This window comes from Benincasa hispida, chromosome 10, assembly GCF_027475165.1.
Source record: "Benincasa hispida cultivar pf3 chromosome 10, pf3_genome.v1.1, whole genome shotgun sequence".
In the NCBI taxonomy this organism is placed as follows: Eukaryota; Viridiplantae; Streptophyta; class Magnoliopsida; order Cucurbitales; family Cucurbitaceae; genus Benincasa; species Benincasa hispida.
In genome coordinates this window covers 19,998,499-20,024,652 of record NC_143487.1, presented here as the reverse complement: position 1 = coordinate 20,024,652, position 26,154 = coordinate 19,998,499, and the positions used below count along the sequence as shown (strand labels likewise).

Genomic DNA, 26,154 nt, shown 5'->3' with positions numbered 1-26,154 from the left:
TGAAATATTATTTTTTTAATTTGTTCTTTTTAGAGTTAAGTTAAGATGCTTTAAAAAATATAAAATAATAAAATAATAAAATAATAAAAAAATGTAAAATGTAATATACTAAATAATAACATAATGTAAAATTAAAAACATAAAAAAATAGAGGTCGAATTAATGGAAAATTAAAAAAAAAGAAAGAATGGAGGTCGAATCTTCAAAATTCGACTTAAATTGATTGGATTTTGAAGACTCGACAATTAAAAAAAAAAATACAATATTTTTATAAATATTTTTCAAACAATAATATTTTTATAAATACTTTTTGATAACAACAATATTAGTATAATTTTCCCTTTCTCAAAAGTGGAGGAGTAATTTTCCGAGAAAAGAACAAAAGAAAAATAAAAATTTTGAAGTGGCGCACTGGCTGTCCGCCAGTCCCCATAGTTCATTCCTCGGAAGTTCGATGGTCGAACTGTGAAGAAGTTGTTAATTAAGCCGCCATGGTATTTCCTTCTATCCGTCGCTTCTTTGCCAAATCTCGTTTCCGTCTCGGCCGCCATGTTTCTTCTTCTTCTTCTTCTGCGACTGAATCTTTTGATCCTCCTCCTGTTGTTCATGCTCGAAGAGTCGTCGTTACTGGTAATTCTTTTCTTATTCAAGTTAGAATCCACCAAGCACTCTTATAAAAAAAATTCAAAGGAAATTTGTAGCTTCCATTATAGTCGAGCTTGATTAACAGTTCCATTTCTTTAGAAATTGAAATGGAGTTGATTGCAGCTCTTACCTATTTCCTAATAGTTTGTGGCACAATTCAAATTTCCCTTATATTTCTATCGTAATTTGTAGTCTTTCTTCATGTATATGCACATCTTTACTATGTCTTACATTTTTGACATTCCATATTAGGTTTAGGAATGGTTACTCCACTTGGTTGTGGTGTGAAATCTACTTGGAAGCGTCTTATAGATGGAGAATGTGGGATTAGAAAATTGTCCCCAGAAGATCTTCAAATGAATGCTTTTGATTCAGAAACCCAGTTGCTCACTTATGACCAATTGACATCGAAAGTAGCTGCAGTGGTCCCTTGTGGAACAGAGCCTGATGAATTTAACGAAGAATTGTGGCTTAATTCTAAGGTCAAAGGGGATATTCCTTACTGACCTCTGGCTTCTCTTTGAACATATTTTACCTTGATTGGTACATTTTATATGGCTTGAATTTTGTTAGATTATTTACTTACTTCACTATGGGCGAACGATTGATGGAAGTGGTCTAGTCTGCAGGAAGGTTTCTTAAAACATCTAACTGTGTAGTTCTGAGAGAGATTCTTGAGATAGATTTTGTGAACATCTCTGATAGTAATTGGTACTTCTCCAGCTACTGCTCAAAGTTCCGGCAGTTGCATCTGGAGAGAGGTCAGAAGCATAGTGTGCTCATACGTTGACTTGTATACATAATATAGTGACCAATCATATATCATAGTGACCAATCATTTTTGCTTCTAAGATCCAACTGATGTAAGTGATTGATTATGGTGTATAAAAAATGAGATTCCTTGTGGATGAAGTAAATCCACTGATTTATAAAACAAAACACCCTTTGTTCATTACAGCATGCCTTTTTTAATTTCCAATCAGAGATCTTTGTTGTAATTCACCATTAGGTGTTTGGAGTCTTACTCCTTTATTTCATATTAATGAAATTGTTTATTTTTCAAATTTTGAAATCCACTGATGGATAAAAAAGGTCTTGTTGAGTTGATGTAATAAAGTTAGTTTTGGGCTTTAGGTGGGAGTTTCATTTTCTTTTCATGCGTTGTAGGGGTTGTTAACGACCTTTAAAATATGAGTAGCAGGATGATTTCTTCTAGATCATTTCTCTGTACTTGCTAATTTCTCGTATCGTTCTTTATTATACTCTCAGTTTTCTAAGCATTAAAGATATCAGCATTGGAAAATCCATTTTCAATAATCGTGTTACAGATTTTGGAATTATCAGGAGCATCGTTCAATTTCAAGGTTTATAGGCTATGCATTATGTGCTGCTGATGAAGCTTTAAAAGATGCAAATTGGGTGCCATCTTTGCAGGAACACAAGGAAAAGACAGTATGATTCTTTCTATATTGACAGACATAACATATTTTTTTTGATTATTCAAGAAAATATCGATGTTTAACTTGAAAATGCCAGGGAGTCTCTGTTGGTGGTGGAATTGGAAGCATCAGTGATGTGCTAGATGCAGCACAACTAATTTGTGATAAGGTTAGCTTATGAGCTTTTTGCTCCTCATATCTGGACAAAGAACATATCTCTCGCCCCTCTCATCATGGGGGTTTTGAATACGAAGTTGAAGAATGTAACTGGGTTTCAGAAAGAATAAACTTAAATATGGATTTATTTTCCCTTTTTTTTGCAGAAACTACGTCGTCTTAGTCCATTTTTCATTCCGCGGATATTAATCAACATGGCATCGGGTCATGTGAGCATGAAATATGGATTTCAGGTGCAGAAATAGATTCTAAGATTACTAAGAATTCTCTATGCTATGTATGAGATTGATCAGGGTTCATGAAACTTATGCTCTACTTAAATTCACAATGGCATTATGTCCGATAATATTGGAGAGGTCCTTTTTTATGGCTATTCACAATTCTTTAATAGCCACGAAGCTGATTGACATGTTGGTGCACTGAGATTAGGGGTAAACTTGTAAGTTTAGTTGACTTTGTTAATTGTTAGTTTTTAGACGTTAATTGTTGTTGGCTGTTCGGTTGTTAGTTGGTTGTCTTGTTAGAAATTGTTTTACTTAGCAGGTTAACATTCACGATAAAATGAGAGTTAAGTCTGCTGTATTTGCATAACTTTTTGAATAGCAATGAAGACTTCTGTTGAGAATTATTGGAGTTCTATCACTTAGTTGCTAGTAGGTTCTATCAGATATCTTGGTTCAATTTAGCTTAGAGTAAGTACAAGATATTATAACACAAAGGGGAAACTTAGGCCGGCTTCATGGCCAGATTTTACCAATATCAACATCAGATTGTCAGTGTTATTAGCAGGTGCTCATATATTTCTCCGTTTCTGTCTGCTCAATGTTAATATATCGAGCCTTTTATTTAAAATGGTTTAAGGAACTTCTTAATGATATCTTTCATTATAGCTGTCTAGTTTGTTCATATAGGGTCCAAACCATGCTGCAGTGACAGCTTGTGCAACTGGAGCACACTCTATTGGTGATGCTGTTCGGATGATTCAGTTTGGAGATTCTGATGTTATGGTGGCTGGGGGCACAGAGTCCAGCATTGATGCTTTATCAATAGCCGGATTTTGCAGGTGATAAAAGTATTGAATATTATTATGCCTTTTGACTAAACTATGTTTTACTTAATGTGACTGTACATTCGAGTTCTAATCATATTTTATTAAGTTTGTTATTTTCAGGTCCAGGGCTTTGTCTACGAAGTACAATTCAGCTCCACCGGAAGCTTCTCGCCCTTTTGACTGTGGTCGAGATGGATTTGTGTGCGTACATGCTTCATTTATTTTTATTTTACATTTTATCTTCTCTTATTCTCACTTCTGCCCCCCCTCCTTGCTATCCACATTCTCAGTATAGGGGAAGGTTCTGGCGTCATGGTGCTGGAGGTAAGTTGGATGCTGCTTAATGAGACGCAACTTTTGTTTTTCAGTTCTTTATTCTATTGTTGATTGAATTAGCTTTGCTATAGTGTTTAGTTCTCCTTTTCTTATATAGGAACTTGATCATGCATTGAAGCGTGGAGCTAGAATTTATGCAGAAGTCCGAGGCTATGGGACTTCAGGTTTTATACTTCCATTTAATTTAAATGCGCTGATTTTGCTGACTATTTTGTAGATTTTTCTAGGGGCATTGTCTTTAAGCGTTGTATAGATTTAAAAAGAATGATGATCTCTAGGTGATGCTCATCACATTACTCAGCCACACGCCAGTGGAAGAGGTGCAGCCCTAGCCATGACACGTGCCTTAAAACAGGTTAAAGAATTAACTATGGCTTTTAACTAATTTATCTCATATTAGTCTACATACACCTCTTTTCCTATTTTATTTATTTACTTGAGAAACAACCGTCCATTGGGGCAGGCCAAGAGATCCTCTCCATTAACTAGGAGCTTCCATAAAAGCTCCATAATTTGCATAAATAACCAAAAAGGATAATAACAATATTATTTTCAAAGAGAGCCCCATTTGGACAATAAAACATTCACCACCTCCCAATAGTTATCAGTGTCTATGAAATCCTCTGGCAATGTTCTTTCTCTTGCCAATCATAAATCTCAAAGAAGAGGTTTTGTAGCGCTGGTTCACTGAATGATGATGATGAGTTCAAATAACGAGAGCATAGTATGAGAAAAATACCACTGAAGGGTGAAAATTTTGAGCAGTTTGAGAAAGTATGATCTACTGTTTCATCGTCTTCCCTGCATAGGAAACAGAAGCTAACAGAGAGTTGGATGTATGAGTGGGTTTCTGAATTCTGTCAATACTGTTGACTTCTCCGTAGCATGGAGACCACACTTAGAAATTGATTTTTTATGCCCTTTACTTTTCCAGATTACTTTGCAGGTTATGGTAATCAGGATGTTCTTCTCAGAGATGGGTAGTTGAAGAAATATCTCCTGAATTTGCCCAATGTAGTTTCCAGATCCTATCTTCATTGCTTCCTGTAGAAATATGTTTTATTCAACTGCTCCTGGAGATCCATTCTTCTGTTCTGCTTCTAAATCAGTGCTGTTCTGCTGAATTCAAATTTCCAGCCTTGCCTTTTATTGAAATAGAAGAAAAGAAGATGACACAAGGAGTTTACGTGGAAAACCCTAATTCAGGGAAGAAAAACCACGGTAGAAAAGGACTTATTATTTAATATCATATTTACAATAGACCCAACTTCTGATATAAATAGAATGAGGTGAAACCCTAATTTAGCAAATATAGCAAAAATTACAACAATGCCCTTAGGGCATATTCAACACTCCCCCTCAAGTTGGGGCATAGATATCGGCAAGACCCAACTTGCTAATACAAGCTTCAAACGTCTGTCTCGATAACCCTTTCGTAAAAACATCTGCAATCTGTTGGACTGAAGGTACATAGGGAATACAAATAGCTCCGCGGTCTAACTTTTCTTTAATAAAGTGCCTGTCAGTTTCCACATGTTTGGTTCTATCATGTTGCACGGGATTATTCGCAATACTGATGGCAGCCTTATTATCACAATACAGCTTCATGGGCCCCGGACTACTCTCGTGAAGATCAGATAAAACTTTCTGCAACCAGATTTCTTCACACACTCCCAGATTCATAGCTCTATACTCTGCCTCAGCACTACTTCTGGCCACTACACCCTCTTTTTTACTCCGCCAAGTTACCAAATTTCCCCATACAAAGGTACAATACCCTGAGGTTGACCTTCTATCAGTCACAGATCCGACCCAATCTGAGTCAGTATATGCCTCGATGCTTCGTGTGTCATGTTTCCTGAACACCAAGCCCTTCCCAGGGGTGAACTTTAGATATCTCAAAATTCGAGTCACAGCTTCCATGTGCTCCTCATATGGTCTCTGCATGAACTGACTTACTACACTCACAGCATAGGAGATGTCGAGTCTAGTATGAGACAAGTAAATCAGTTTTCCTACTAAGCGTTGATACCTCTCCTTATTCACAGGAACTCTTTCGAAATACTTTTCAGTTTGCTATTGACCTCAATAGGAGTGTCAATAGGTTTGCATCCGGTCATTCCTGTTTCCTTTAACCAGTCCAGAGTGTACTTTCGCTGAGATACAGATATTCCTGCTTTTGATCTTGCCACTTCCATCCCTAGAAAATACCTTAAACTACCAAGATCCTTGATTTCAAATTCACTTGCCATCCTTTGTTTTAGCTTAGCAATTTCTGCCGTGTCATCTCCTGATAGGATGATGTCATCAACATACACTACCAACACAGCAATCTTTCCTAAGGGTGATTTTTTGGTAAACAAGGTATGATCAGAATGCCCCTGAACAAATCCTTAGGACTTAACAAACACGGTGAACCTGTCAAACCATGCCCTAGGAGACTGCTTCAACCCATATAAAGATTTCCTGAGTTTGCAAACATGATTCCCAAACTTAGCTTCGAAACCTGGAGGTGGACTCATATAAACTTCCTTTTCCAACTCACCATTTAAGAATGCGTTCTTTACATCTAGTTGATGTAGGGGTCAATCTTTATTCACGGCGATAGACAGAAGAACACAAATCGTGTTTAACTTAGCCACTGGGGAAAAAGTTTCTGAATAATCAATCCCATACGTCTGAGTGAACCCTTTAGCAACTAACCTAGCTTTATACCTCTCGAGTGTTCCGTCAGACTTATACTTCACTGTGAACACCCATTTGCAACTAACTGTTTTGTGACCTCTAGGAAGAGCTACTGACTCCCAAGTCTTATTTGCCTCAAGAGCTCTCATTTCCTCCATTACTGCTGCTTTCCACTCGGGGACTTCTATGGCCGCATGTACACTGGTAGGTATTGCTGAAGCATCCAGCTGAGTAGTAAAAGCCTTAAAACAAGGAGATAAGTTACTATAGGTCAGAAAACTATGCAAAGGGTATTTTGTACATGACCTGGTTCCCTTTCTCAGAGCAATTGGCATATCCAAAGTGGTATCATAGTTGTCAGTTTTCGTCTGTCCCTCTTCAGTATCAAACTTTTGAGACAATTCTGCATCTTCTTGAGGATCTTTCAGCATCTCATTACCTCCTGAAGTTTCAACCTTCTCTGAGCTCATTTCATCATTTTCTATGTTCCCAAACTTTTCTTCAAGACTTTCCTTTGAAACAACGGGATCTTGAACCTGAGTTGGTTCCGACGCTTGGACACTTTCCGATGGAACACCAGAGGTTTCCTGAATTTCCTTTTTGAGATTCCTCCTATAGTATGTTATCCAGGGCACTTGTCTAGTAGGAAGAACCGACACGGGAACAATAGGAGCAGAATTAGGTTTAAGACTAGGTAGACTAGGAACAACAGGAGTAGAGTTAGGTTCAAGACTAGGTAGACTAGGTCCAGGAACATTGGGGCTAGGCTCAGGTTCAGGAATATTAGGACTAGGCTCAGGTTCAAGACTAATGGGTACGGAGTACGTGGAACTGTTAGTCTCTTCATTCGTGGTCTACCCCTGAAGATGACTAACGGGAAAGAACGGTTTATCTTCAAGGAACGTGACATCCATAGTGACAAAATATTTTTTGGAAGATGGATGAAAGCATTTATAGCCTCGTTGATGAAGGGGATACCCGACAAACACATGTTTTAGCTCGTGGAGCAAACTTAGTCCGGTGTGGACAATGAGTATGAACAAAGGCTGTACACCCAAACACACGAAGAGGAACCTCAGGAATAAGACGGGTAGACTGATAGGACTCTTTGAAGCACTCAAGAGAGATTTGAAACTTTAGAACTCGTGAAGGCATTCTATTAATTAGATGAGTTGCGGTAAGAACTGCATCTTCCCACAGGTACGAAGGGAGAGACGCTGGAATTATCAAAGAACGAGCAACTTCAATGAGATGGCGATTTTTCCGCTCAGCCACCCCATTTTGTTGTGGAGTATATGTACACAAGTTTTGATGGATGATCCCTTTTGACACTAGGAATTCCTGGAAGGTGTAGTTGACAAACTCACGACCATTGTCACTTCGAAGAATGACAATCTTTGTGTTGAACTGTGTTAATACAGTGGTATAGAACTGTTTGAAGGTAGATAAAACCTCAGACTTATCAGCAAGGAGATATACCCATGTAAGTCGGGTATGGTCATCGATGAAAGTTACAAACCACCGTTTACCAGACAAGGTAGAGATGCTTGAGGGACCCCAAACATCACTGTGGATCAGGTGAAAAGGCTGGGTAGGTTTATAGGGCTGAGAAACAAACGACACGCGAGGTTGTTTAGCACGTATACAGACATCACAAGATAATGAAGAAACATTCACATTATGGAATAAATGAGGAAATAAATATTGCATATATTGAAAACTAGGATGTCCAAGACGAACATGCCACAATAAATAATTTGTTTCAGATATAGTAAACGAAGATAAAAGACTAGTCCTAAATAAGCTTCTGGAGGAAGCATCTGCAGAAAGGAAATATAGGCCTCTGTCATATCGGGCAGTGCCAATCGTCTTCCCCGAGCTCAAGTCCTGAAACAAAGCAGTATCTGTGAGAAGACAACTCTACAGTTCAAATCTTTTGTTATTTTGCTTATTGATAATAAGTTGTAAGAAATTTTGGGCACATGTAAGACATTTTGCAGAGTTAATCCCTGAAATGGTGACAGTCTGCCTTTTCTAGCAACAGGAGCGAAGGACCCATCCGCAATTCGAATCCTCTCATTTCCAACACTTGGATAGTATGAGAGAAACCGGTCGGATGAGCCAGTCAAGTGATCGGTTGCTCCTGAATCTAGGATCCAACTCATTCCCTTCAACAAGGAAACTAAAAGATTGAGGGTTACTTGATTGAGCAACTGTTCCGATCCCTATGGTACCTGAATCACCAGGATTGGTCACTGGAGGCTGTGTCTGAGGTTGTGCAGCCCCCTCAACTGATTCACCCACTAGAGCACGCCCAGATTTCGACTTGTCATTCGGAGGGCGACGTTTACCATTTGGAGGGCGACCATGCAATTTCCAACACTGATCCTTCGTATGCCACTGTTTTTGCAATGCTCACAAACTGGGGGTGTTTTACTATTCTGCTTGTCACCATCAGCTCCAGCGAACTTTATTCCAAATGCAGCTGACTCTACAGTGGTAACACCCGACCCGTTCATTGCACTCGATCTATCTTCTTCCAATCTAACCTCTGAACAGACCTCCATGAGAGACAGAATTGGTTTCTGCCCTAGTATTCTACTACGAACTGTATCAAATTTGGGGTGCAGCCCGACAAGAAAATCATACACACGCTCAACCTCTTCTATCTTGGAGTATTGAATTCCATCTTGTGGGCAGTTCCAGATGATCTCCCGACATAGATCCATTTCTTGCCATAACAACGACATCTTGCTGAAGTATGACGTTACATCCATGCTCCCTTGTTTGCATTTGTGAACCTGTTTACGTAGAGTATACAGGCGGGATGCGTTCTGACGCCTCGAATATAACCGTCGGACTGCATCCCAAATATCTCGGGCAGTGGCTGAATAGAGTAAAGGTTTCCTGATTTGTGGTTCCATGCTACTAATTAACATTGAGCGGAGCAAAGAATCCTCTGCCTTCCAGACACGCTCTTGAGGATCCCCAGGATTTGGTCGTGGTATCTCTCCAATTAAATATCCAAACTTATGACGTCCCTCAAGAACCATTTTAATTGTTTGGCACCAAGAGAAGTAATTTTGCCCATTCAACTTCTCTCCCGTGATCATTCCTGTAGAATTTCCAATTGTTCCAGATAAAAAATTAGAAGTTGGAAGGGTAGGAAACATTGATACCAGATTTTCTGAATACATCGGGGAAGAATCATGGCCATTCAATCTGGCTCCCAGGGCGACCATCTGTTGCTGGAGACTAACCAATTGTTGTTGGAGTTCCCCATGAGATTCAGATATGGAATTTTTCTGTCTAAAAACCATGGGATTTTCTTCAATGGAATCACCCATTCGAAACTAGGGCTGAACTGGATATACATGAGGAAGAAGCTGTCCACCATGGTACTGTGAAGAAGCTACTGCTGGAAGTCCACCGGCGGCAAAGTTCGGCAACCCGTGATCGGTGCTGCTCCCAGACGGCTGTGATGGTGGGTAACGGACAGAAAGCTCGGCGATCGGCTGCGAGGTTGAAGAAATCGCGCTGGTCTGACCTGACCCGGCAGCTGGAGCAAACCCATGACCGTTTGGTGCAGATCTGGTTCTGTGCGACGCCGAGGTACTGATCGGCTGTAGATCGATCGCGTGCGCTGGCTGGGGAACGTGCGAGGCTGAGACGATTGCGTGTGAAGTCGAGGGTTTGATCGGTTGTGACCCGTTCGCGTGCGCCGGCTGGAAAGCGTGACCTTTCTCGATGGTGTTCGGTTGGAACGGCTGAGTCTGGAAGCTAATCGGCGCGCCGGCTGGAGCAAGCCCACCACTTGCTGTTCGGCTCACTAGCTGGATCTGTTCGGCTGAGCCACCTGGGATGATGGTTCGGAGATAGCAGTCAACTGCTGCTTGAATCACAGCCTCATTAGTCAGTGTACCTTCACTTATCAAGTTTGATGACTGAGTTTCTTCTATCGGGGCCAGGGTTTCATCACCTTGCTCTGATACCATATTGAAATAGAAAAAAAGAAGATGACACAAGGAGTTTACGTGGAAAACTCTGATTCAGGGAAGAAAAACCACGGTAGAAAAGGACTTATTATTTAATGTCATATTTACAATAGACCTAACCTCAGATATAAATAGAATGAGGTGAAACCCTAATTTAGCAAATATAGCAAAAATTACAACAATGCCCTTAGGGCTAATTCAACGTATTTCAACACCTTTCTTGACACTGCAGTTCTTTGGCTTCAATGCTCTGTCTTTCTCTGATCCTTTACAGTCTTGGATACCTCAATTGGAGAGCACAATCTGATGCCTGACAATCCTTCCGGAATTAATGTTATCACCCTTTCCTATATTAAAATGTAGCATATCTTATAGAGTACTCTCTGGCTTAATACAAATATAATCTTCAAATGGCATCTTATAAATCTCGTAACTGAATATATGAGTGAGTTCAACCGTAAGATCTCTTTACTGAATGCAAACAGTCAATTATAAGCCTGGATTTGATGCCTAAATTTACAGTGAAAATTTTCTTGCAACGAATCAATGATTAACTAGAAGATCACTTTGGTGTGACATGAATTTATAACATACGTACTTTGATGAAGTGCAGTCTGGATTTCATCCCTGCCAAGTGGATTACCTAAATGCACATGCTACATCTACACCCTTGGGTAAAGTTTTCAATCTTCAACAAGTTGCGTAGTTGTGATTTTTACAAGTATCGAAATGTGCCAATGTTGTGTAAATGCACATACATGTGATTTATCTTTCCGGGTGTTTTATTTAGGCGATGCTGTGGAAGCCACCGCTATAAAATCTGTATTCACTAACCATGCATTATCGGGTGCTTTGGCTTTTTCCTCCACAAAGGTAATTTATGATTAATGGTTTTTTATTTTGAAAGAAAAAAGATGTCATATTTTGGGTTATTTTTTCATTTAGTTGTTGGTCTACTATTATATTTTCTGAACGTCTTCCAGTTCCAATTGCTAGATTAGCCATGTACTCAAGTGTTGAAATAATTAAAAACCCACAGAAATTGGGGCTTTACTTAAGAGACATTTCAATGATAGTTGGCAGAGGCGTGAAGCCATGCAACCCAATTTGTATTTTGTACCTATTTTTTTGAAGGAAAAAAGAAAAACCTAATGCATTTTTGAGACAATGGTATAATCAGATCATTTGTCTGTCTTAAAACAATACATATTTTATTTATATATATATATATATATATATATATATATATATATATTAATAAGAAACTATTTTGATTGAATGAAATATCCAAAAAAAATCATTTTTTTTTCTTTTTTTTTTTTTGGATAAAACAATGCATTTGTTACCATATTTTGATGATAGAATTTTGACTAAAACTAAAGATATTGTTCTTTTTACTTAATTATATATCTGATGTTTCATAATCTGGGAAAGCTGATTATTCTTACACTTTATCCTGTACTTGGGAAAGAAGTTCCTCTTCCTTTATATCTTTTGATGGCAATACTGGGTACACAATATGCACACAACTAATATATATTTGTCATCTTTGTACAAATTTGTCTTTTGCAAATGTTTCGTATTTATACACATGAATGAAAATCGAATTTCAGGGTGCAATTGGGCATCTTCTTGGAGCAGCTGGTGCTGTTGAGGCAATTTTCTCTGTTTTAGCCATACACACTGTAAGCGAGATTAGCTCTTTCAATTTTACAAGTTACCGAATGACCTTTGGAAGATTATGACGACTGTTCTAATGGTATCAGGAAATTTGTTAACTCACTAATCAGCCTATAAGCTTAACTTAATGGGTTAGGGTAATTTTAATTATATCAATATTTTAACATTTGTGTCCACTAGACTTTGATCTTGAAGACTTTTTGTAAATTATTCTATTGGTAGCATTTTTGATAGCTGGATCCCCTTCTTGTAAAGGGGCTCTTAACATGACAAGAGCTTAAGCTTTAACCAAAACAAACTTAAGCTGATGGGTTATGATAAATTTAATTGTTATCAATACTTTAGGGGTAAAACCTTGTTATGTATTTAAGCACTTTGGAGAACCATATCCCAAAAGTTGGCTATTGGGGTGGGAGGGCCAAGCTATTTAAGTACCTCATTGGTCATCCCTTTCTAACCAATGTGAGACTAAGACATCCCATACTACTTTGGTTCCTAGCAATACCCCATCTTTGGAAAGCCAATGTCCTTGTGGCTCCTCCGGCGGTACTTCACTCGGCCATACTCGGTCAGAACTTTCTGCCAGCTCCACTCTGGAACGTCAACAACCGACTTTGATATCCTTATTAGATACTTGAGAGCCAAGTCACTTAAGTACCACATTGATCATCCCATTGGAATGTGAGACAAAGACATCTCATACTACCTTAGTTTCTAACCAACTCCAAGGATAATTTCATGTCAAACATATGGACCAAGTTACAAAAGTCTCTTTACCTCCACTTTCTGGACAGGGAGGACAACTTTACAAACAATGAAGTTTATATTGCCCTAAATTTATTGCTTACTTTAGTTTCTCTATCTGTTATTTTCCTCGAGGTCTTCTACAATTGCAGGAGTTTCTGGATTATCTCTTTAAGTTTTAACTATGAACTAATCAAAGGTTGTACCCTTTTGAGACATTCGCATCATGAATAATGGCTTCTGCATTGTTGTTTTGTTGCAGGGTGTAGCCCCACCCTCACTTAATCTCAAGGAACCAGATCCCATATTTGATGAGAATTTCATGCCTTTAACCTCGTCTAGACAGATACCGATTCGAGTAGCTTTATCGAATTCCTTTGGTTTTGGAGGAACAAATGCATCTCTACTTTTCGCTTCTGTTGCATAGAACAGACCGATTGCTCTAAACCTACTACCCTCGTTTGTGGAAGACAATTTTGAGTCATTGATTATTGTTGCGGCGAAGAGGCGATGATAGAGAAGGGGGACATTGGATGTTATTATTTTTCCCATCTTCTTTTCTTCCATTTATTGAAAGTCTGTCTATTTTTTCTGTTTGAGTGGGGAATGCGGACGGTGTGGAAAAGAAAAAATCACTGAGGAGTCGTTTGTGTTTTGGAAATGTAGATAACCGAAATATTTAGATGCTCGGAATTATAGATATCCGGAATTATAGATGTTTGCATGTTTAGATGACCATGTTTGTTTTGTAGGAATATTTTTGAGGATGTGTGAAAATGCTTGGATAACTGTGTTTGTATGGTAGGATTTCTATTCGGGAATATTAATGTTTCAACTTTCAAGAATGTCTTTACAACTAGGGAAATTATTTTAAATGATAAAACTGCTAAAAATATTAACACATAATAGCAAAATATCACAGTCTATCGTGGTCTATCACAGATAGATTGATATTTTGCTATTATGTGTAAATATTTTGGTTCATTTTTTTATATTTGAAAAGAACCTTCACAACTATTCATTAATTTATAATTAATTTAATATAAGTTGAACTTATGTAATATATTTATTTTTATCCATTTATATTTCTTTTTAAATTAATATAGTTTTGTTAGCTTTCTCAACAAAATAATATATATTAATTTAAGATTTTTATAAAATAAATATTAATTTAAATTTAAATTTGAATATCTTCTAAAAAATAAAAACAATTACAATATAACCAAAGAAAGTGAAATGCATAATTGACCATATTTGTTTCAATCGTGTGCGCGCGCACACGTGTGAAAGAAAAAGGTTAGAAAGGTAAAAAAAAGAAAAAAAAAGTGGATGTTCTCAACATAGAAATCCAGAAAACTCATAGTTTAGGAGGGTAAACAAAAATCTCGAGATGCTCTATGGGAATCATCAAATATCCATTCCTTGAGAATCTTAGATTTTTGTGAAACAAATGATAAGGTTTTTTTTTTTTTTTTTTGGTGAAAATATAGATAACTGGAATCTTAGATGCCCAAAACTATATATATTAGGAATTATAGTTATCTGGAATATTTAGATTACCATGTTGAATCTTTATATTACCATGTTGATTCGTACGAATATTTTTACAGATATCTGAGAATATTTTGATAACTGTGTTTGTTTAGTGAGATTTCTATTCGAGAATGTCTTAAATTTACATAAAGTTCCAAGAATTCCTTTACGATTATTTATTATTTTATAATTAATTTGATATAATTTGAACTTATATAATATATTTGTTTTTATCGATTTGAATTTCTTTTAAAATTAATACAATTTATATTATTTTTATATGTTATTTTTCTCAACAAAATAATATATATTAATTTAAGATTTTTTATAAAATAAATATTAATCTAAATTTAAATTTGAATGTATTACTAAGAAATAATAAGAATTATGATATAATTAAAAATATATGATATACATGGTTAATAATATTTATTTTAATTATATAATGCAAATGAAGATTAATATATATATATATATATAATAAAAAGATGGACAAAAAGTAAAATGGAGATGTCCTCAATTCGAGAATTTGGAAAAACCCATGTTTTAGGAGAGTATCTAAAACTCTCCAGATGCCCTCCGTTCGGACATTCTAGGATGTCAAGGAATCTTCAAATGTAGGGGTATCTCACAATATCACAAACACAAACACGCTAATCTAGGTGTCCGTTCCTTTAAATCTTTTATTCTGAAAAATTAATAGGGTTTATTTTTTCATCAATTAACATTTTTGGCATTCAATTATACGTTTCCATTAATTAACCCAATTAACAACCAAAGACCAGAAGCTTATGAGTTTAACATATCTAGACTCACATATATATGTATAATCTATGAGGGTTAAAATACTATTTTTGTCTCGGGCATCCTAGGATGTCAAGGAATCTTCAGATGTAGGGGCATCTCACAATACCGCAAACACAAACACGCTAATCTAGATGTTCACCCCATGAAATCTAGGATGCCCACGAAACAAACGGTCAAGTTAAACGAGGATAGGAATGTATTATCTACCCCTACTTTGTTCAACTTTCTTTTATTTATAAATTTATTATAATGTTGTTATTATTATTATTATTATTATATAAATATGTTATTTATAATTTTTTAAGATAATGACAGGTTTGAATTGAATATTCAAACTTAGATTATATATATGAATAATTTGATAGACGATAGAAAATTTAAGTATTTTTTTTAAAATTCAAATTGTCAATGTGTAATTATTATATGAAAAAGATTAGTGAATTAACTATTTAACTTTAAAAATCTTGAGAAATTCTTATAAATAGAAAAATAAAAAAAATATTCCCACTTTATAGCAAAAAATTCTAAAAGTGCTTTACTTTTAGAACTTTTTGTCATAAAATGTAAATATTTTTAAATAATTTTTATATTTAAAAAGGTTCCTTAAATCTTTCAAGTTAATTGTTTATTTAAACAAACAAAACAGAGAAAATTTTCGAAAACACGATCCTGCAATTTTTCCACGGAGAATTTCCACCTCATCTGTGAATATCTGTACAGCCATAACATAATAGCGTTTATAGTTGAGAAACTTTTTTTTTCCACAAGATAATGAGCGGTTTGCTCGCAGTAGAATCTACAATTGAACTAGTGAGGAAAAATGTGGATCACCCTCTTTAATTTTACAGTTAAATTTGTTTACACTCCTCAAATCTTATTAAATCTTATTGAAAAATATCAATCTGATTGCCTAGCATTGACATGCTCAAGATTTCAAATTATACTAGCTAGGAAAATTGTATTTTATAATTACGAATAAATATCGATAATGAAAAATGTCTATAAATTTAAGTCTTATTTTATAGCCATTTTGTTTTTTTTTTTTTTTTTTTTTTTTTTTTTTTTTTTAAAATTAAGCTTATTTTCTCTCAATTTCTTACAATAATTTAGAATGGTTAAATTTTTAGCCAAATTAAAAAAAAAAAAAAAAACCTTTTAAAAACTATTTTTTTAATTTTTAAATTTTGGTTTAGTTTTTCAAACCATTTGGGTAAAAAGTAGATAACTAAGGAAGAATTTGGAGGTGAAAGTAATATTCCTAGACTTGATTTTTTTAAAAAAAATAAAAGACTAAATGGTTACCAAACGAGACCTTAAATATCAGTAATTTGAGTTTGACTATTATAATTTTGGGAGAAAAGATAATAGTTCTTCTTTCACTTACACTCTGTTATTGACGTGTCTCCAATTGAAAATTTGATTTTTTTTTAAAAAATATATTTTTAGTATTTTTTTCACCATCTCATAGTTTTCACTTTTAAAATCTCTTATAACAGAGCAATTAAATGGATTAAATTAAATATAGGAAAAAAAATCAAAATTTACCAACAAACTTTTTCGTTATATCAAATTTCAGCTTAAACTTTTAATTAGGTGATCGAAGTTTTTGTAACCTATAATTTAGTGGGACTTGTTTACATAAATATATATAAATAAAGTTATGATTAAGAATTTCTACTGATTTTATGGACAAAATAAAAGAAATTATTAAATTTAGGTGAATTTTATTAACAAAGTGTTGAGATGGCCGAGTTGGTCTAAGGCGCCAGATTAAGGTTCTGGTCCGAAAGGGCGTGGGTTCAAATCCCACTCTCAACAAAGTATTCTATTTTTAGGTTTCTTTTAATGCAACCTCTACTTCCCTACTCACACTAAATGCCTGAGTATTTTCCCTTCTATTGTATCATTATTATTTTTGAATTAATCCATTTATCATTCGAACAATTTCTATATATTTTGAAAGATATTAAGTTTCACCTTGAAGTTGCAGAAAGGAGCTTGCAAATTTCATTATTTATTTAATTGTGTACTTCTAATAAAAAGTTCATTAAGGATTATCTTAATGAAACTTCTCTATGCTTCCTAAAAAAAGTGAAAAGTACCAAAATTGTTTTGGGAATTGACAAGTCCCATTCATGTGAAAAGTTCTTTTTTCTTTTCTTTTTTTTTTTTTTTAAAGAAAAAACTGTTGTCAACGGCAAGACCCTCAGACGACGAATAGGATAGCAACAAATGGTTAGGTCACGACAGTCGAGCAAAGAACGGAACCTGCAAAACAGAAGCTCGTTATAGGCTGAGTTACGGAGCTAGCTCTCTTTAAGACGTTTCGTGGCTCTACCAAAGTGTGCAAGCATGTTAGAAATACTGCCACGTCGTCCGCAGGATAAAATAGCCCAAAAAGAAAATCCAATCGAAAATGTACCGTTACCGACCGGAATACACACTCTTTTTGACTGACTGCTTGGAAATCGAAAAATTAAAGAGAAAGTAGGTAGAGGAGAGCCTTTGATGGCAGAATGGAAGGAAGTGTAATTGTGTGTTTTTGAACTATTTGAAGGCCATGCCTTTTATAGGCCTTCAGAGTGGAATTGCCTCTGAACGTGCGAGGGCGGGCCGGAAAAAGTGACCGGATGACGCGCGCGCAGAAGACGATTGGGAATTTTTTTCCTAGTTTTCATTTATTAAAAGAGATAACTAAATAATAATAAAATAATAATATTTTTACTAAAGAAAAATAATCACACACATACGCGCCTGCCTCGCCTCTCCTGCCCGACTGAACGAACAGACGACGCACGTGTGGAACATCCATCGAACCCACATTGTCTATCTCCTCACTCTCTCCAAAACATGGGTACCCCTTAGAACCCAAACCCATAGCCCAAGGTTGGAGTACAAAGGGGAGGCTTCCTTTTCAAAATTCTCCAATGTGAGATTTTCCAACCAAAGGTTGGTTCCCTCTTATTTTGAAAAATAAAATTTCACCCAACAATCATCCACTTGAAAATTTAAACAAAAGAGGAAAAATGGTTTTTCATCGAGCAGTTTCAGTCTATACAATTCTGTGCATAAGCAAAGGTGTCTTACGACTTGAACCTTTACGTAATGTAGATGATTCAGAATATACTAGAATAACTCTTGGTTTTAAACTGTATCTCTAACAGCATCTCACATAGAGTGTCATTAGGGTTTGGTTCAAAAGTCCATGCTTTAAGGCCTAACATGTGTATCCTGGTTTAGTGAACGCTCTAGAGAATTTGCCTAAAAAACTCCATAGGAAGCGGCCCCCACTTCTACATTGACATAGGTGAGTCTATCAAGAGTACTCTTGTAACTAGGTACCCCACTTGTTATCAAGTATAGATCTCATTAAGAACTGAGTTCAACCTTTCTTATGCTTTAGGATATCATGCTCAAACTCTAAGTCATAGGAATAGAACTCTATGTTTGGTTTAGCATGATTCATTATATATCACTTGTGATCTGTTATTACCTATTTAAACCTGTTTCTTGGGCTCTCTAGTCTACAGGTTAGGTTTTCCTCATAGTGATTCATCTTTCTATAGGCATGAGTCCCATCCTTTTTGAGGTTTTGAAAACCTTCTCTTTGGCCACTCCTTTCGTCAAATGATCTGCCAAATTTTCATCAGTCCGTATATGATCAACTCTAACTCCACCAGTAGTGAGAAACTCTCTAATGATATTATGTTTACGACGTATTTGTCGTCTCGTTCCGTTGTAGTAACGATTCTGAACTTTTGCGATTGCTGCAGTACTATCGCAATGGATCAATATAATTGGTATCAACTTTTCTCATAAGAGAATCTCTGATAGCAGACTTCTAAGCCAGCCTGCTTCTTCACTAGCTGTCGCTAGTGCTACCATTTTTGACTCCATCGTAGATTGGACTAAAATAGTTTGTTTCTTGGACTTCCAAGAGACAGCTCCGCCTGCTATATTAAAGATATAGCCACTTGTAGCCTTTGAATCATCCGAAAGAGAGTTCCAGTCAGCATCGTTGAACCCTTTAAGGGTGCGGGAAACTTCTGATAATGTAATCTTAGGTTTTGGATTTTCTTCAAGTACCTAATTATCCTTTCTATAATATTCCAATGCTTTTCACTAGGTCTTCTTGTAAACCTATAAAGTAATCCTACAGCATAAGCTATGTCAGGCCTAGTGCGATTAGCAGCGTATCTAAGACTGCCTATGATGCTCACATACTCAGATTGATGAACACAATCATAGTATTCTTGAACAACTTAACACTAGGGTCATAAGGAGTACAGACTGATTTACATTTAAAGTAATTTCTTTAGAATCTTTTCTATATAGTGAGATTGATCCAAAGAAATTTTCTTTTCAGACCTATTCATTTTTATGCCTAAGATTACACTAGCTTCTCCTAAGCTTTCATGTCGAAGTTTGCACCTAATATTGATTTTACATAATTTATGACATGCAAGTTCAACCCAAAGATCAACAAATCATCTATATATAGACACAAGATAGTGCAAAGATTATTTTCAAACTTATAGTAGATGTATTTGTCACTTTCATTAACCTTGAAACCTTTAGATAGGATAAGGTCATCAAATTTTTTATGCCATTACTTAGGAGCTTGTTTTAGTCCATAGAGAGATTTGTCTAATTTACACATCTTATTTTCTTGACCATGGACTATAAAATCCTTAGGTTGTTCCATGTAAATCTCTTCTTCAAGTTCACTGTTTAGGAAAACGGTCTTTACATCCATCTGATGTACTACGAGGTTATAAAGGGCAGCGAGAGAAAACAGGACATGGATTGAGGTAATTCTAGTGACAAGGGGGAAGATGTTAAAGAAATCTATGTTTTCTCTTTGTGTAAAGCCCTTTTCCACTAACCTAGCTTTAAACTTGTCAGCAGTTCCATCAGATCTAAGTTTCTTCCTTAAGATCCATTTGCACCCTATTTCCTTGCAACCTGGTGGTAGATCTACTAAGTGCCAAGTCCTATTTGACTCAAGTGAGTCCATCTCATTATTTATGGCTTCTTGCCATAGGTTGGCATCTACTGAGGACAGGGAAAATTTTTATATCTTTAGGATCTTCTTCTACATTATAGGTTAGGAAATCATCTCTGAAATCCTTGGTGGTTCTAGCTCTTTTTCTTCTTCAAGATTCTAGGTATGTTTCCTCTGTAGAGGTAGGATTTCTAATTGGGTTAGACCACTAGATCCCAAGCCCCTACTATTTCTTGATTTAGAAGGAAATCTATCCTCAAAGAAGTCGGCATCGTTTAACTCAATGATCACTTGGTTTACTAGATCATAGAACCTATAGGTTTTACTATTTAAGGCATAACCTATAAAGAAGCACTTATAAGCTCTACTAGCCAACTTTTTCCTTTTTGGGTCTAGAATCCTTACAAAGACTTGACAACCCCATTTCTAAAATAAGACAAGTTTGGTTTCTTATTCTTGAGAATTTCATAAGATGAAGTTTTGTTTTCAGACTTTGGGATTCTATTTAGGACATAACACACAGCAAGGATGATTTCACCCCACCAATAAAACGCGACTTCTGAACTAAGTAAAATAGCAATTATCAGCTCAGCTAAAGTTCTATTTTTTCTTTCGGCTTTTCCGTTCATTTTAGGAGAGTAAGGTGCGGTCTTTTCGTGTATTATTCCATGTGAGTTAAAAAACTCATTAAAACTGTTCGAGTCGTACTCAGTTCTCTTATCACTACAAAGACTTTTAACCTTTCTATTAAATTGATTATCTACTTTAGAAACAAATAATTTGAAGGCATCAAAAGCATCACTTTTGTTTTTCAACAAATATACAAAAGTAAAATCAGAGCAGTCATCAATAAAAGTAATGAAATATCTTTTACTGTTCCTAGTCAAGATGTCATCAAATGCACATAAATCAGAATGAATTAAATCTAGAGGCTCAGAAATCCTAAGTACAATTTATGCGGAGTTTTAGTAATTTTAGCCTGACTACAATACTCATATTTATCAAATTCATTCGTGGATAACTTAGGTATCATTTCCAGCCTAATCATATTATTAATTAAATTCTTATTCACATGATAGAGTCTAGCATGGAAAACATTCATTAACACAACATATACAAAGAAGATTTCATTTTATTAAGGTTTAAATTTAATTTGAGCATTCCCTCAGTTGCATACCCTTTCCCTACGAATACATATTTTTGGTAAGGGTATATAAGTCTGCCCCTATAGTTTGAGTAAACCCAGCTTTGTTGAGGAGATAGCCTGAGACCAAATTCTTTCTTATCTCTGGATTGTGCAGGACGTCCTTCAACGTAAGGGTCTTCCCGAAGGTAAACTTTAGTTCCACCTCGTCGGTTTCAGTAACTTTCATGGGATGGTGATCCCCCAACATAATATTCTTATCCTTAGTTTTAGTATAAGTTTTAAAGAGACTAAGCTCGTGACAGACATGGCGCATAGCGCCAGTGTCTATCCACCACCCTTCACAACCACCGATCACATTTACTTTTGTGATCATGAATACTAACGGTTCTTTTGTCAGGTTCATCTGACTAGCAGGACAACGCCTGTTCCTACAGTTCCTAGTCATGTGTCCAGGTTCATTACAATTAAAGCAGAGGAACTGTACCGTTTCTCTTGACAGGGGTTTCTATTTTTTCTGTTGGTTCTGGTCGCTGGAGCCACAATTCTGACATTTGCTCTTTGTCCCCTTTGATTTTTGGTCAGGTTTTACCATGATAGAGGTGAATCTCCCAGGTACGAAGTTCACCTCTTCCCCCTGGTCCTGCTTACGAGCTTCCTCCTCAATCCTTAGTTGGGTGATAAGTCTCTCCAAGGAGAACTCCTTGGTCTTATGCCTCAAAGTGTTTTTAAAATCCTTCACAAAAGGGACAGTTTATCAATAATAACAACAACTTAGAATTGTTCGTCTAGAGGCGTACCTTCAGTAATTATCTCATGGGCTATCTTCTGGAGTTCATGGGATTGGGTCTCCACAGATTTTTCATCCGTCATCTAGAACTTGAGATAACGGCTGACAACATATTTCTTCGACCTGGCCTTCTCGGTGTCATACTTCTTTTGCAGAGCATCTTAGACCTCATTCGCCGTCTTCATTGTGCTGTAGTAGTCATACATATCATCAGTCAAACCATTTAAAATAAAGTTCTTACATAGAAAATCTTTCTCTTCCTAGTCAGCAACTTCTTTTATCTGTTGTTCAGTTAATTCTTCTAGAGAGACGATCAACTTATCTTTGGTACAAGTGTCAGCAACTTTCTTAACGGTAAGAAAGAATAACATCTTTTGCTTCCACCGCTTGAAGTTTTCTCCTTCGAACTGAAATGGATGGTTGAGGTCAGATGTCATAACGTCGTTGTTACTAGTAAGGGTAATTAGTGATGATAGAAATCGTCTTAAAATTGTTGTCAATGGTAAGACCCTCTGACGGCGAACAGGACAACAACAAACGGTCAGGTCACGACGGTCGAGCAAAGAACGAAACCTGCAAAATAGAAGCTCGTTATAGGCTGAGTCGCAAAGCTCGCTCTCCTTAAGATGTTTTGTGGCTTTGCCCAAGGGTGCAAGCATGTCAGGAATACTACCACGTCGTCCCCAGGATAAAACAACCCAAAGAGAAAATTCGATTGGAAATGCACAGTTACCGATCGAAATACACACCCTTTCTGACTAATTGCTCAAAAATTGGAAGAGAAAGTAGGAAGAGGAGAGCCTTCGATGGAGGAATGGAAGGAAGTGTAATTGTGTGTTTCTGAACTGTTGAAGGCCACACTTTTTATAAGCCTTCAGAGTGGAACTGCCGCACGAGAGAGAAGTGGGTAGCCTCTGAACGTGCAAGGGCAGGCCGAAAAAGACTACTGGGAATTTTTTCTTGGTTTTCATTTATTAAAAGAGATAAATAAATAATAATATTTTTATTAAAGAAAAATAATCAAACATGCAGCCATACTTCTTTTGCAGAGCATCTCAGACCTCATTCGCCGTCTTCATTGTGCTGTAGTAGTCATACATATCATCAGTCAAACCATTTAAAATAAAGTTCTTACATAGAAAATCTTTCTCTTCCTAGTCAGCAACTTCTTTTATCTGTTGTTCAGTTAATTCTTCTAGAGAGACGATCAGCTTATCTTTGGTACAAGTGTCGGCAACTTTCTTAACGGTAAGAAAGAATAACATCTTTTGCTTCCACCGCTTGAAGTTTTCTCCTTCGAACTGAAATGGATGGTTGAGGTCAGATGTCATAACGTCGTTGTTACTAGTAAGGGTAATTAGTGATGATAGAAATCGTCTTAAAATTGTTGTCAATGGCAAGACCCTCTGACGGCGAACAGGACAACAACAAACGGTCAGGTCACGACGGTCGAGCAAAGAACGGAACCTGCAAAATAGAAGCTCGTTATAGGCTGAGTCGCAAAGCTCGCTCTCCTTAAGATGTTTTGTGGCTTTGCCCAAGGGTGCAAGCATGTCAGGAATACTACCACGTCGTCCCCAGGATAAAACAACCCAAAGAGAAAATTCGATTGGAAATGCACAGTTACCGATCGGAATACACACCCTTTCTGACTAATTGCTCAAAAATTGGAAGAGAAAGTAGGAAGAGGAGAGCCTTCGATGGAGGAATGGAAGGAAGTGTAATTGTGTGTTTCTGAACTGTTGAAGGCCACACTTTTTATAAGCCTTCAGAGTGGAACTGCCGCACGAGAGAGAAGTGGGTAGCCTCTGAACGTGCAAGGGCAGGCCGAAAAAGACTACTGGGAATTTTTTTCTTGGTTTTCATTTATTAAAAGAGATAAATAAATAATAATATTTTTATTAAAGAAAAATAATCAAACATGCAGCCATACTTCTTTTGCAGAGCATCTCAGACCTCATTCGCCGTCTTCATTGTGCTGTAGTAGTCATACATATCATCAGTCAAACCATTTAAAATAAAGTTCTTACATAGAAAATCTTTCTCTTCCTAGTCAGCAACTTCTTTTATCTGTTGTTCAGTTAATTCTTCTAGAGAGACGATCAGCTTATCTTTGGTACAAGTGTCGGCAACTTTCTTAACGGTAAGAAAGAATAACATCTTTTGCTTCCACCGCTTGAAGTTTTCTCCTTCGAACTGAAATGGATGGTTGAGGTCAGATGTCATAACGTCGTTGTTACTAGTAAGGGTAATTAGTGATGATAGAAATCGTCTTAAAATTGTTGTCAATGGCAAGACCCTCTGACGGCGAACAGGACAACAACAAACGGTCAGGTCACGACGGTCGAGCAAAGAACGGAACCTGCAAAATAGAAGCTCGTTATAGGCTGAGTCGCAAAGCTCGCTCTCCTTAAGATGTTTTGTGGCTTTGCCCAAGGGTGCAAGCATGTCAGGACTACTACCACGTCGTCCCCAGGATAAAACAACCCAAAAGAGAAAATACGATTGGAAAATGACACAGTTACCGTCGGAATACACCCCTTTCTGACTTAATTGCTCAAAAATTGGAAGAGTAAAGTAGGCAAGAGGAGAGCCTTCGATGGAGGAATGGAATGGAAGGAAGTGTAATTGTGTGTTTCTGAACTGTTGAAGGCCACACTTTTTATAAGCCTTCAGAGTGGAACTGCCGCACGAGAGAGAAGTGGGTAGCCTCTGAACGTGCAAGGGCAGGCCGAAAAAGACTACTGGGAATTTTTTTCTTGGTTTTCATTTATTAAAAGAGATAAATAAATAATAATATTTTTATTAAAGAAAAATAATCAAACATGCAGCCATACTTCTTTTGCAGAGCATCTCAGACCTCATTCGCCGTCTTCATTGTGCTGTAGTAGTCATACATATCATCAGTCAAACCATTTAAAATAAAGTTCTTACATAGAAAATCTTTCTCTTCCTAGTCAGCAACTTCTTTTATCTGTTGTTCAGTTAATTCTTCTAGAGAGACGATCAGCTTATCTTTGGTACAAGTGTCGGCAACTTTCTTAACGGTAAGAAAGAATAACATCTTTTGCTTCCACCGCTTGACGTTTTCTCCTTCGAACTGAAATGGATGGTTGAGGTCAGATGTCATAACGTCGTTGTTACTAGTAAGGGTAATTAGTGATGATAGAAATCGTCTTAAAATTGTTGTCAATGGCAAGACCCTCTGACGGCGAACAGGACAACAACAAACGGTCAGGTCACGACGGTCGAGCAAAGAACGGAACCTGCAAAATAGAAGCTCGTTATAGGCTGAGTCGCAAAGCTCGCTCTCCTTAAGATGTTTTGTGGCTTTGCCCAAGGGTGCAAGCATGTCAGGAATACTACCACGTCGTCCCCAGGATAAAACAACCCAAAGAGAAAATTCGATTGGAAATGCACAGTTACCGATCGGAATACACACCCTTTCTGACTAATTGCTCAAAAATTGGAAGAGAAAGTAGGAAGAGGAGAGCCTTCGATGGAGGAATGGAAGGAAGTGTAATTGTGTGTTTCTGAACTGTTGAAGGCCACACTTTTTATAAGCCTTCAGAGTGGAACTGCCGCACGAGAGAGAAGTGGGTAGCCTCTGAACGTGCAAGGGCAGGCCGAAAAAGACTACTGGGAATTTTTTTCTTGGTTTTCATTTATTAAAAGAGATAAATAAATAATAATATTTTTATTAAAGAAAAATAATCAAACATGCAGCCATACTTCTTTTGCAGAGCATCTCAGACCTCATTCGCCGTCTTCATTGTGCTGTAGTAGTCATACATATCATCAGTCAAACCATTTAAAATAAAGTTCTTACATAGAAAATCTTTCTCTTCCTAGTCAGCAACTTCTTTTATCTGTTGTTCAGTTAATTCTTCTAGAGAGACGATCAGCTTATCTTTGGTACAAGTGTCGGCAACTTTCTTAACGGTAAGAAAGAATAACATCTTTTGCTTCCACCGCTTGACGTTTTCTCCTTCGAACTGAAATGGATGGTTGAGGTCAGATGTCATAACGTCGTTGTTACTAGTAAGGGTAATTAGTGATATGGCAGAGATCGTCTTAAAAATTGTTGTTAATGGCAAGACCCTCTGACGCGGCGAACAGGACA

The 26,154-nt window shown here is 36.7% G+C and overlaps 1 protein-coding gene and 1 non-coding gene across 3 annotated transcripts; both read left to right on the top strand.

Moving 5' to 3' along the window:
* The first annotated feature begins 330 nt into the window (after positions 1-330).
* LOC120088375 (Beta-ketoacyl synthase) lies at positions 331-13,540 on the top strand. 2 transcript variants are annotated; one of them, XR_005484902.2, is made up of 14 exons: positions 331-630; positions 898-1,127; positions 1,990-2,097; positions 2,182-2,253; positions 2,408-2,494; positions 3,173-3,324; positions 3,433-3,513; positions 3,603-3,636; positions 3,746-3,812; positions 3,927-4,003; positions 10,942-11,025; positions 11,119-11,201; positions 11,942-12,013; positions 13,015-13,540. XR_005484902.2 is itself a non-coding variant. In XM_039045613.2 (14 exons), the coding sequence occupies exons 1-14, from the start codon at positions 492-494 to the stop codon at positions 13,177-13,179; spliced, it is 1,428 nt and encodes a 475-aa protein (XP_038901541.1). In that variant the 5' UTR covers positions 331-491; the 3' UTR covers positions 13,180-13,540. The 2 variants fall into 2 exon arrangements, 1 of the variants encoding a protein (XP_038901541.1); XM_039045613.2 differs by having other exon boundaries at positions 10,942-11,002.
* Positions 13,541-16,829: 3,289 nt separating this feature from the next.
* Positions 16,830-16,910, top strand: TRNAL-AAG (transfer RNA leucine (anticodon AAG)). The gene has a single exon. It is a non-coding gene; the product is annotated as a tRNA-Leu (tRNA).
* The last annotated feature ends 9,244 nt before the right edge of the window (positions 16,911-26,154 follow it).